General features: G+C 40.8%; 1 protein-coding gene across 1 annotated transcript in view; it reads right to left on the bottom strand.

The window, feature by feature from the left end:
* NVL (nuclear VCP like) overlaps positions 1 to 11,523 on the bottom strand; it is a 70,479-nt gene extending 58,956 nt beyond the window's left edge. Inside the window, exons 1-9 of the mRNA XM_084624654.1 lie at positions 11,334 to 11,523; positions 9,668 to 9,741; positions 7,743 to 7,795; positions 7,526 to 7,625; positions 5,579 to 5,633; positions 4,686 to 4,955; positions 1,066 to 1,192; positions 673 to 749; positions 243 to 377 (exon numbers count right to left, since the gene is read on the bottom strand). Of these exons, the coding sequence (XP_084480780.1) occupies positions 243 to 377; positions 673 to 749; positions 1,066 to 1,192; positions 4,686 to 4,955; positions 5,579 to 5,633; positions 7,526 to 7,625; positions 7,743 to 7,795; positions 9,668 to 9,741; positions 11,334 to 11,390 (948 nt within the window). The 5' untranslated portion in view covers positions 11,391 to 11,523. The remainder of the gene's footprint in view (positions 1 to 242; positions 378 to 672; positions 750 to 1,065; positions 1,193 to 4,685; positions 4,956 to 5,578; positions 5,634 to 7,525; positions 7,626 to 7,742; positions 7,796 to 9,667; positions 9,742 to 11,333) is intronic.
* Positions 11,524 to 12,401: the final 878 nt, after the last annotated feature.

Here is a 12,401-nt window from a genome sequence, read left to right as displayed (position 1 = left end):
AAACTGAGCTTTTAATAAAATATTTTCCCCTGCATGAGGATCTGTCAAGGAATAATTCTGATTCAGATTGCATTTCTGTTATTTAAGTTCTAATGGATGTTTATTTTGAGACAAGATGGGAAGAGGCAAGAGAGATAAAAGCAAAGAGGAGAACGTTCTAGTCCATCTGCCCTATCTCTATCTTAAGTCTGATTAAAAGAGCAGACAGGAGGAAGGGAAAGCACATATTAGGGCAGTCTCACCCCAGCAATTGCCTGTGCTAGTAATGTCTTTCCACACCCTGGTGGTCCATGTAAAAGAAATCCTCGAGGTGGGACCACACCTAAGTGATTGTATACTTCAGGGTGACGCACGTGTATCAGCATCTTGCACACCTCCTGTTAGAAAGAAGATAAAAATAGAGTAGATAGAAGAAAATAATGTAAACACTAAAATGCATAGAAGGATAACTTCTGTCTCACTTACTTCAGTGACAGATATTAGGGAGGTAAGTTTGGGTTAAGATCTATAGCTAGTCTTGCTGCCCTTATCAATCATTGCCAATGATTTGCTGAGTTGCTATGCAAATCAGTCCTGCTTCGGCTCCGGTTCCCTCATTTTGTATATATGTAGTTTTATTCACTAGGTTCTTTACCCCGTAAGTAACCTAGCAACGGTTTAATTAAAACTAACCTTCAGAGTTTCATCACTGCCTCCCACATCGTCAAATTTCACTAAAGGGAACTGCAGCTCTAGTCCTTTAGTTTTAACTGCAGGAAGAAAAAGGAAGGGAATAAATGAAGTCATTAGAATTTGGACACCGCAGAAGCCAGTGGCTGCAAACCCCAACAAGACAGACACCGATCTGAACACTTGGATAAAAGATTATATAGAACAAATTATTTCTTATACAACAGTCACACGACTGGACTATTTTCTAGCACAACATGAAGCATGAACGTCTTCCTGAAAGGCTCCAGCCGAAAAGTCAACATTTCAGAAGTGCAGCATATCTCTGATTCCAAATGCTACAGCTGCCAACAACCAACATACCCGAAAAGTCACTTCAGAAATAGTAGCTTTCACCTTTCTGCTTACGCAAAACAGATTCTATTTCTTCATCTACATCTTGAGATTCCTCTTTCCTTCTTTTTCGTCTCTTGCTCTTTGTCTTCTTTCCCTCACTCTCCAAAAACAAAAGGTCTTTTGATTTCTAGAGCATAAAAACACAGAATGATATGACTGAGTCTTCAAATATTTAGTACATAAGTGACTGAGCTTTTCTACAGACACTTGAAAGAGCAGAACAAACAAAATCTGAAGACAAATATGGTGTTTTATGCATAGATATTATGAGACTGGTAAGAGACAAGGTATGATCAATCCTTTCCGTATCTAAATCATTTTATGACTTGGTTTTTACTAAGGATTGTTTACAGTGATCTGTCTTTTCTTTTTTTGGCACGAAAGTTCCAGAAAAAATGTGTATACATAAGCTAGGAAAAGATCTAAGAATAAAAATCTGATTTAAATTAGGACTCATCTACACAGGAACTTTATTCCGGAATAAGGCAGGCTGCAAATTTAAAGCACAATAGTGATTCCAATATAACTCTCTGTGTGGACACCCTTCTTCTTGAATAAGGGCATCCATGTGGGTTACTATTCTGAAATAGATATTCCAGTATAGTTTATTCTGCAGTAGCTATTCTGGACAGTTTTCTCATGCAGACAAGCCCTGAATTGCATAATTACTGTAAAGTAACAACCACTGTCTCTTAATATAGCTGTGTGTGTGTGGTGTTTATATACATATATATAAAAATAAACCACCTCCATTAGAAACAATGTTAATTACCAGTAACACACTATGTTTGTACAGCACTTTGCACAGTGGGATCCTGGTTCATAAGTAGGGCTTCTAGGTGCTGTGGTAATACACATACTAATCACCACCAATATTATAGTAAATATTGTGCAAATATCGCTGTATATGCAAAAAAAATACAAATGAGAGAATGGACAGATGAGATTGAGCGTCTTGTTAACTATGTGTTTTGTTTTCAACACAATTTGGTGGACATTTTATTCCACAATGATCCCCCTGCTACGCCATCTCCCCTTGTAGGGGTAAACACTGCTAACTAGGGCTAAAATGACAACCTTCCACATCCACCATCAGCGTTATGTAAATCAGCCAGCACAGTGGTGAGTGAATAGGACGATATGCCTTGTCCACTAGAGAAGAAAAACATCAACTCCACAACATGCCTTTTATCCACTGACAAAAAGGTCCTGGGTGTCTCTTAATCCCAAAACTCCTGTATATTCCCAAGAAGAAAATCCCCTGGTTCTATTTTTGAACACTTTCCATTCTTAAAAACTGGCTCTGGGGTCGCAGTGTCACCATAAGGATATTTTTAAATATACTGAGAACACATTGCCTTAAAGGGTCAATGTAATCACATTTCTGCCTGAAAGCATTTTGCTGACTTTTGTTAAAGAACACCTAAAATTACTATAACTGAAAGAAAGACATCAAAGAAATTTATTTCTTTTCAGCTTGTTTACTTTGTACATTGTGGACCTAAGGGCCTCTTTATGTCAACTGACAAAGGGCCTACTCAACACACGTGTCATAATATTTAGCCAAACAGTGGCTTGTCAGGTATTATATAATATCTAGTAACACTGTCGTGAATATTGAGAGATGTATGGAAGGACTGTATATAAAGAGTTATGCATATGTGCTAGAAATATGCTCTTCAAATAAGTTTTGGAGGCATGCGGATTTCAACAAAGGAATGTAGATTTCCCTGTCTGCATGGTTCAAGCTAACAGGCTGATAGAAAAACAGTTGATTACAAACAAAGGACAATTAAAGTACATTTGCATCTGAGTTAAACAAAGTGATCGAGCCAACTGAGAAAACAAATTGATCAGAGGATGAAGGGACTTAGTGCCTGTACCCCAAAGAATTAGCAGCAGGGGAGAAAGAAAAGGAGTACTTGTGGCACCTTAGAGACTAACCAATTTATTTGAGCATGAGCTTTCGTGAGCTACAGCTCACTTCATCGGATGCATACCGTGGAAACTGCAGCAGACTTTAGATATACACAGAGAATATGAAACAATACCTCCTCCCACCCCACTGTCCTGTTGGTAATAGCTTATCTAAAGTGATCATCAGGTGGGCCATTTCCAGCACAAATCCAGGTTTTCTCACCCTCCACCCCCCCACACAAATTCACTCTCCTGCTGGTGATAGCCCATCCAAAGTGACAACTCTTTACACAATGTGCATGATAATCAAGTTGGGCTATTTCCTGCACAAATCCAGCAGGAGAGTGAGTTTGTGTGTGTATGGGGGTGGGGGGGGATGTGAGAAAACCTGGATTTGTGCAGGAAATAGCCCAACTTGACTTTTCAAGGGATTCATTTAAAAAGTATTCTGTACTATAAAAGGGAAGAATAGGGGAAAAAGGATCAGCATCCTCTGATTCTGTGAATAGTGGATCCACCTACCTGAGGGGCTGGAGACACTGATAGCTTGATGTAAGTGAGAAAGCTGTTTAAGCAATGACTGCAGTTTGCTAAAGTTAAGTTTGGTCACTAAAAAGAAGGTTGGGGTTTTTTATTTGTAACCAGACCTGTCTTTTTCTCTCTCTCAGTATCACTTAAATCTATGTTCCTTATCAATAAACTTATGCTTAGTTTTACTATAACCCATATCAGTGCTGTGTATTAAAGTCAGCTAGACTAACAGGCTGGCGTGTTCCCTGTCTCTTTGGAGGCAGCGAACTTGGTAATTTCTGTGACTGTCCAGTGATAGGGGCTGGATACTACAAAGAGATGTCTCTGGGGAACTCAGGAACTGGGGTTCACTGAATGCTACCTACCTGGCAGAACCTCAAGGAGTTTGCTGGTGAGGTGGACAGAAGGGTGTGGCAAGGAGCTGTTGCACAGGTTAAGCTCCAGCAAAAAACTTACCTCTCTGCCTCAGCAAGGGAAACACCCAGTGGCTTATGGTTCTGGACAGCATTTTGTACTGTTTTCCCTGTCTGTCAGTTTCCCCTGTTTGTGTGAGACTTTCACACAGCAACAGGAGAAGCCATTAAAAAAAAAAAAAAAATTAAGAAAATGTGATTGTAAAACCACAAAAATGGGCAGGGTACCTTGGTCATGTGTGGTTCCTGAAACTATTTTTGACTAATTTTTTTCCCCAGTCTTTTAATCTTGAGTATCTCAAACATAAAGAAGGCGTCTTAAAAAAAAAAAAGAGTTTGATACAGTACAAATTTGTCTTGCATAAGAACATATAATCTAGTGTTGTTTGCACCAGAACATTTTTGGCAGCTACAATACTTATTGAAAAAAGATGGCACCAAGCAACTAAGCCAGTCTTCCATCGTAACATCTTATATTTACAGAACACTTCAAAAAAGTTAAAATCCACACACTGCTTCATCCACCAATGCAGCAACCTCTCTGTTGAAACACTGTAGGTGTATTTAAAAAGACAGGTTTGCATTGCCCATTAAAGGCTCAAACTTGTTTTTGTATACAATGTGCATCTTGGGGGCATGAGGAAGAACAAATCTGTTCTTCATACTGTAGTTCAAAGTATTGTCTCATAAGGTAAGAAATGTACTAAGCCCCAGCGTATATGCCTCATTAAGTGGTATCATATTTAAAAGAGAAGCTACCTCAGAAATCTGTTTCCTTTCCTCTTCTTCCTCACACAGGTCAATTGAGAAGTTGTCTTCTTTTCTACCTGGGGTTTTATCAATAAACCATCCACCTTCAGAGATCCTAGTATCAAGTGGGGTGCCAGATGGAAGATCACTTGTTCTGGGTACTGTCACTTGTGCAGGGGTACTGGTTTCTGTTGGCTCATTCTTCGGAGTTGCCAGAAGAGAATCAGGATCTCCTTTCCGGTATAAGGTCAGCAGAGAGCTGTTCAAGTGATTTGTGGACTGCAAAGTTTATGTATTTAAAAGAAAATTAAAAACAAAAACAATTGCTTGCAGATATCTCCCTTAGGAAGCAAACAGTCGTAGTGCGATTCTAGAGTCTCTACTCTGCCCTCTCCCCCCGCCTTTGCTATGTTCCCCTTTTTCAAAAACGGCCCCTAGCCACAGTCCTGCCTCATTCTTCCTCAGGAAATAATCTTTTTGACTCTACAAGGTCTCCAGTTGGGGATTGCTGGTTGACGTGCTCATTCTGACAAGCCACCTGAGATTTGTCAGAATGAGGGCATCAGCCAAGCCATTAGCAGTTTGGCAACCAAGGAGCAGCATGGCCAGCCAGAATGGAGGGGGCATAGCTGGTCAGAGATACTGTGGCTGGTACAACTTCTAGGATGCTGACTTTTAAAAACACCACTAGCACTGGAACCTATATTTTTTAAAAACAAGTCTCACCATAAGGAATTATATGAATTCTAAACCAAAGTTTGGGCCTTTACCAGATGGTATACACACAGCTCTGTTTTAAAACTCTTGTATATTTTAAGTAAAGAGCACAGATATATTTCATATGTGCACTGCTGTGTTCATTTCAATTGCATTATACCTTACAGAGTGAAATATGGACTTACTAGATGTTCTGAGTAATCATCATCATCTGAGTCGTCTGTGTAGCTTTCCACATCCCTTTAGCACAAAAGTAAGGAGGCAGAAATTATGTGTTCAACATACCATAACAGCACAATGAGACATCTGCACAACTAATAGCAGAAATATTTTTCCCCTAGGAAGATGCTAGGTTCCCCGTGCTAGGACTAGAATACTATTGTGTGTGGGACAGAGGATAGAGATAGAAAAACTCTTCTGATGGCCCTCTCCCCCATCTAAGTCTGGTTGTGGAAGGGGGAAAACCTTCCCTCCTCAGTGCTTCCACCACCAGCTGGGCTCTCTATAGTAGATGCAGCGATTCTCGTAGTCCTGAAATCAGACTTCAAAGCCTGCTGGAACAGCTCACTCAGTTTGTGTGGCTGGAGGTCTTTGAGGAACTAAAGCTGTATTTATTGTAAAATTCTGGGGCTAGAATTCAAACCAAAGATAAAAAGGTTGGAATCATGAGCAGAATACCTCAAGGGGACAAGGAGGAGAGGGGTTTTTGTAATTTTAACAAATAAAAATATATTCTCTATTATTAGCCTTCTTTTGACTAATAGGTAACAAATTAACTGCTGAATTTGTCTTCATTAAAAAAATACTTTAAAACTTCAGTAACACACCTCAGTACATATTTACAGCAACTGAGAGAAGACATGAAATATTCATGTTTGTGTGGCAGTAATAAGGCTTAAGCAGGCTGTAGCCTCTAGAAGGTACATGATCACACTCAGAACAGCTAATGCCAGCGTCAATCCATTCATTCAAGAACAGCAATACACATACAGATTATATGGTTACTATAAAATTAAAAATTACTATAAAATTAAAAAGTTTCTCTGATTTCTTTAGCCATACGCAAACACTTGATTGAATTTGTCCAAAAGCTATACTCTAGGCTGCCTCCCCTTGATGAGTCCAGACCTGGATGAACCCAGATTATCCCTGTGCTGTTAACCCTAGAAATTAAAATGGCAGAACAGCAGTCATTGTATCTCTCCCTGCCAATGCTTGTCCTCTGGACTGTCATTACAGATATCTGCTTGCACAGGAAAACGTTAATATTTAGTAGGTTTAATAAAAAGCCAACAGACTCTTGTTTTAAAAGTGGTTTGATTACTGAAATTCAGAAGATCTGGGTATTTTGTACTGAATTCAACATAGCCTGTCTTAAAAACACTGATACAAATGGCTATTACTGTCACTCTAACTGAGAGAGAGAAAATATTTTAGCACTAATAAAAAGGGAGGCATATTTTCCAGTACTTAATGCAAAGTAGTCTCTACCACATTTAAGGAGGCAAAATGTTCTAGTGGAGTGTGCACAGGATTGGGAGCCAGGAAATCCAAATTCTAATCTCACCTCTAACACTAACTGGTTGTGTGCCCTTGGAAAATTCACTGAAACTCTCCATCTCAGTTTTCCAATGTCTAAAATAGTGATAACACCTGTGTGACAAAGAGGACTAGTAAGGATTTAACAGACAGGCCCCAACCCTATAAACTGCCCTATCCAGGAGGAAGGTGAATCCTTCTACCCATGAGGATCCCTTTGATTTGGGGGTCTGTAGCCTTGTCTTCACCCCCCTTCCCCCCGCACACACACAAAGTGTTCTTAAATTAATTGAGTTAATCCGGGTGAAAAGGTAGTTTTAGTTTTTATGTGAGTTAGCAGGTTGAGTTCAAGTCTATGGGCCTAGTTCATTAGAATGTACCTTGAGTTAAGAACCCCCCCCGGCCCTTTTTATTTTTTTTCCCAGCAAAGACCAGGCTTAGGAGGGTACAAGGGCCCGCCTGTGTGGAACTGCTTGCAGGATCAGGGCCTTCATAGTAATATAAAGTTTTTTAAAGATACAAAGCACCGTGAAAATGTTAAATACTGACATTGTTGTTACAGTAGTCTTAAGGCAACAAGTTTTTCCACTTACTCATTCTCTTCTCGTCTGTGTCTTGCTCTTTTTGCCACATGTTCATTCTCTAAAGCTGTTAAATCTTCAAATTCTCTCTCATTACTGATTATACCAAACACTGAAAAAAACCCAGAACAATGTAGATGGCAGCAAGTGCTCAACAACAGCGTAGTCAGTAATTCAGAGAGCTTCTTACAGCTTCTTCGTATTTCAGTCATGATATTAACAGACTTACCTTTCTCAACCTGAATTCGAAAGGCATTTCTTTTTCTTCGTCCATATTCTGCACTGAAAAACAATTGTATAGGTTAGGATCTCACTGAGGCCTTCTTTCATGTATTGTCATTCTCAATGTAGATACAAGTTTCTAAAGTGACACAATCCACCATCTTTTACACAAGTATACCCTGGAACCAGTTATGTGGAAGAGTGACTTTGGTTCGAGCTATTCCAGGCTTTTAAAAAAGATTAGGTGTAACTCAAATGGCATCATACTAAACTCGATTTCTGGTATAAAAGGTACAAAGTGAATCACAGTGGTCTCTAGCTAGTAGCCTTCAGAAGGACATTTAGTGGATATTATGACCAGCATCATCAGCTGGATATGTAGAGCAGTGAGTGGCAATATAAAAGAAGAGACAGCCAAGAGGATTTTCATTCATAATAGGCTTGTTTGTTTTAAATCACACATACAGAGCTAGGGACTGGACAAGGATGGGTCGTTCAGCCATAGTATTATTTTTCCTTTTAGGCATGATAATGAAAAATTCAGCCCCTTTCATCATTAGCAATGAATGTGCTCTCCCAACTTCATGATCAAATGGCTGAGTTCCCTTCCACTAACAGACCATAAATTAAACATCCTCCCAATAAAGAGGCTACAAACACGGACAAAGCATCCTCCTTGCCCTCCTTCAAATTCTGCCTTAAAATTCTTTTTGCTGTGATGCATAAAAAAAAAACAACTTAGGAAAGTTAGGCAAATGATAGATTAATATCAGTACCGTCTCATTGTTTCCTTGTGCTCCCTGTCTATCTCGACTTGTTGTCTCTTGTCAATCTTCAATGGTCAGCTTTTTAGTGCAAGAACTATCTGTTATGTGTTCGTACAGCACCTGGCACAATGGCTCGTAGTCTGTGGCTGATACGTGCCAACAATATGGTGCAATTGCAAAAAAGGCAAATATCCTTTTGGAGTGTATTAACAGGAGTGTTGTACACAGGTACAAAATAGCAAGTGTGAATAATCGGGATGGAGAGGTGGGGGATAATAGGGTCCCACATAAGACAAAGCCCCTAATATCAGGATTGTCCTGATAATATCGGGACGTCTGGTCACCCTAGTTGTACATAAGCCACTGGAAGTAATTGTTCTGCTCTACTAGGCAGTATTCAAGTTGAATACTGTGTTCGGTTATGGGCACCACACTTTCATAAAGATTGAAGAGAGTCCAGAGGAAAGCAATAAAAGTGATGATAGGTCTAGAAAACATAACCTATGAGGAAAGGTTAAAAAAATGGGCACATATACGTTCAAGAAAAGACAACTTATCAGGTACTCCCTCATCCTTCAAATATATTAAGGGCTGTTTTAAAGAAGATGGTGATAAATTGTTCTCCATGGCCACTGAAGGTATCAGGACAAGACAATCTGTTTAATCTGCAGCAAGGGAGATTTGGAGTAGATATAAGAAAGATATTTCTAACTATAAGGATAGTTAAGTACTGGAATAGATTACCAAGGGATGTTATGGAATCCTGTCAATGGAGTATTTTAAGAACAGGTTAGACAAGCAACTGTCAGGGATGATCTAGGTATACTTGGACCTGCCTCAGTACAAGATGGACTAGAGGACCACTCAAGGTCTCTTGTGCCCTACATTTCTATAATTCTCTGTGCTACTGCAATATAAGTAAGTTACTAGATATATGTCAGCCAAACAGAATCTTGCAGTGAAAACAATTTATTTTGATTGTACTTCTTCCTTGATCAGTGATGTACTAAGCAACTTTCAATCCCAGTTTATAATAAGGGTAATTCAGAACTGTCATGAGAAATACATTTACATTTTTACAAACAGATATGCAAATACATATTACTATTTCTATTGTTTATTTAAAAAAACAAAACAGAATGCAAGGATTAAGTTTTTTGCTCACCTGTAAGTTTTCTGTAAATCAGCTGCTAAAATTCCAATGTCCACATATCGGCCACATTTATTACTGCTTAGGTACTGAAATGCAGAGTTTATAGAAATGAAAAAAATCTTTTTGCTGAAGTTATTGACCTTCACAAGTTATCATAAAAGAGAAAATTTAAACTGAAAAATCTAAACAGTTTGAATTTGTTTTGCACAAAGTTATCAGATTGCTAAATAATTTGACAGGAAACTATTAACTATTTTAAAAAAACAGGAGTACTTGTGGCACCTTAGAAACTAACAAATTTATTAGAGCATAAGCTTTTGTGGATTCTATGCATCCGATGAAGTGGGCTGTAGCCCACGAAAGCTTATGTTCTAATAAATTTGTTAGTCTCTAAGGTGCAACAAGTACTCCTGTTCTTTTTGCAGATACAGACTAACACGGCTGCTACTCTGAAACCTGTTATTAACTATTTACACAGCCAACCGGCCACATTTACTGGGAAAAGTAGTACATTATATTTGGAGGCCAAACTAACTATTGTCATTAATTGGGGCAACTCCATAGACTTCAACCAACAGAACAGTGATACTCAGATTGGTTAATAATTAAATCACACATATGTGCTGCAAAGAGCTGCAGGACACACATTAGGAAGCACAGTTTAAGTCATTAAGCAATCAGGATGCTTTTACTATCTTACAAACCAATTAAGTTATAAACTTGCACTAAGTTATTAACTTACTTCCTGTGAAACTAAAACCTAAATATGTCCCCCCTCATATTGTTTAAATATGATTAGTACTATAGTAAATGAAACAATACATTCACACTTCTGTGGCTCTTTTCAGTAATGATAGCTAATTTGGCTGCTGAAGCTAGGTCTGAGTATCATTGCAACTGCAATAAAGGAAAGATGGTCCTGCAGCCAAGGCACTGAACTTGGAAATGGAAATCATGGGTTCTATTTCTGCCTCTACTAAACTTTCTGTGCAACCTCATTTCTGTGTGTCTCAGTTCCCAGTCTGTAAGTTGCAGGTCATAATTTAACACCTAATAGGGGTGTTGTGAAGATAAATTCATCTTTGCAAGGCGCTTGGGGGGGGGGGGTGCCACAGAAAGTATGTGACTCAAATGCTATAGCATTACACCAGCTTTTATTTGCGACTTTTAGTCTGACCTATTTTCACAATAATCACACCCTCACATGGATCACCACCACCAACTCCAAAGGACTTGAGTGAAACCACTGCTTCCCCTCCCTCAAATCAGTAGCTGCCTAGCTGTCTCGGGTTTTCTAAAGGCACCCATTACTGTGCGATCGCAGCTCTCTCTGACCGGGGGGGGGGGGTGCCCAGCTGGTGTAGCCCCAGGAACAAGGTGACAACTTGCATGGAGCCCAAGGACCGCGCCCAGCGTGTTTTACAGACACACACGGCGCGTGGCGCTGGGATTGGCCCCGACAAATGACACAGCCGCTCCCCGCCCCCGCCCCCAGGGCCCGCGGAGAGCCGGGTCTGTCGCGCGGCGCGGCGGCGGGCTGCCCCTGCTTTGCGTTCAAGGCAACCCCTCAACCGCCCTGGAGGAGCGCGCGAGGGAACCGCGGGGGGGGGGGGGGGGCGTGACTTGGCTTCCCGGGGCTGGGGACCGGCAGGACCAAGCGGGGGGAGGGAATCCGCACCTGCTTGATTCGCTGCTTCAGGCGAGGGTCCGCAAAACTCCCCGCGCGGCCCCGCATGGCCCAGCGCCTCCGGCAGCTCTCGCCAAGCGAACCGAGGCTGCCCGGGCCGGGCGCCGCCTAAACCCTGCGGACGCGCCCCCAGAACGAGATCAACCCAGAGAGCCACTCTCGAATTCTATGCAGGCACCCGTCTAGCCACCTAAACCACCGACCGAAGGCCCCAGTCAAAATACCGCAACTTTATTGGCACTCCTGGTATTACGAACAAGACCTGTTCTGCGCTAGGGATCCCCTACGGTGCGTTTCCTGCATAGCAGGCGCCCCCGGCCCAAGACCCTCGGCTGCCTGGGGCTTTCTCACCATTCTGCCTTTGGGGCTGAAGATTCCTGCCTGTGGTCTGAGCCAAGCCAAATTCCTTCAGGCATTTTGCATTTATATCGTTTCGCTTCAGCGTAGGAAAGCCCTGTCCAGCCATTGGCCGCTCACTTCACCATTACTGAAGCTGCAGGCATAAAACTTGCCTTGTTTTGTAGATCCCATTCAGCCGTGGACATCAGCTATGTCTTTTTAAAGTCAGGCACAACAAGTTGGTTGTATTGTGCTTACACTGAGGACCCAACAAAGAACAGCGTTTCAGTTAAAGCCATGCCAGAATCAGTCTGTCAATGGCAGGTTATTATTTATTATTGGTGTTATCACAGTGCCTAGGAGCCTTATGATTAAGCCAAGTAAATTAAATGCAAAGTTTAGGCATCAACACAACACTAAGTTTTACAAGTCTAGGATGCAAGTTGGACGTTTCCAATCCTTTCCCCCCTCCTCCTGGAACTTTAACACAATGTTGTCTTGTCCGCCTTGCACATACTGCAGGTAGTATTATACATTTCTGTTTCTCTTGTTAATTATGTTATTGAAATAACAAGATGTGCACACATAGCCCAGTTAGTAATGCAATAAGAACCTTAACTTTAGGAATGCCCTAACTTTCATGGGTTTTGTTTTATTAATGTCACGAGCATTAAATGTAAAAGTTATTATTTTAAATCCTATGCTAACCTCCCTCCACCC

The sequence above is a fragment of the Lepidochelys olivacea genome (assembly GCF_965140295.1).
Source record: "Lepidochelys olivacea isolate rLepOli2 genome assembly, chromosome: 3".
Classification (NCBI taxonomy): Eukaryota; Metazoa; Chordata; order Testudines; family Cheloniidae; genus Lepidochelys; species Lepidochelys olivacea.
The sequence above is the reverse complement of the archived record's forward strand: the minus strand, read 5'-3'. Positions and strand labels throughout refer to the sequence as shown.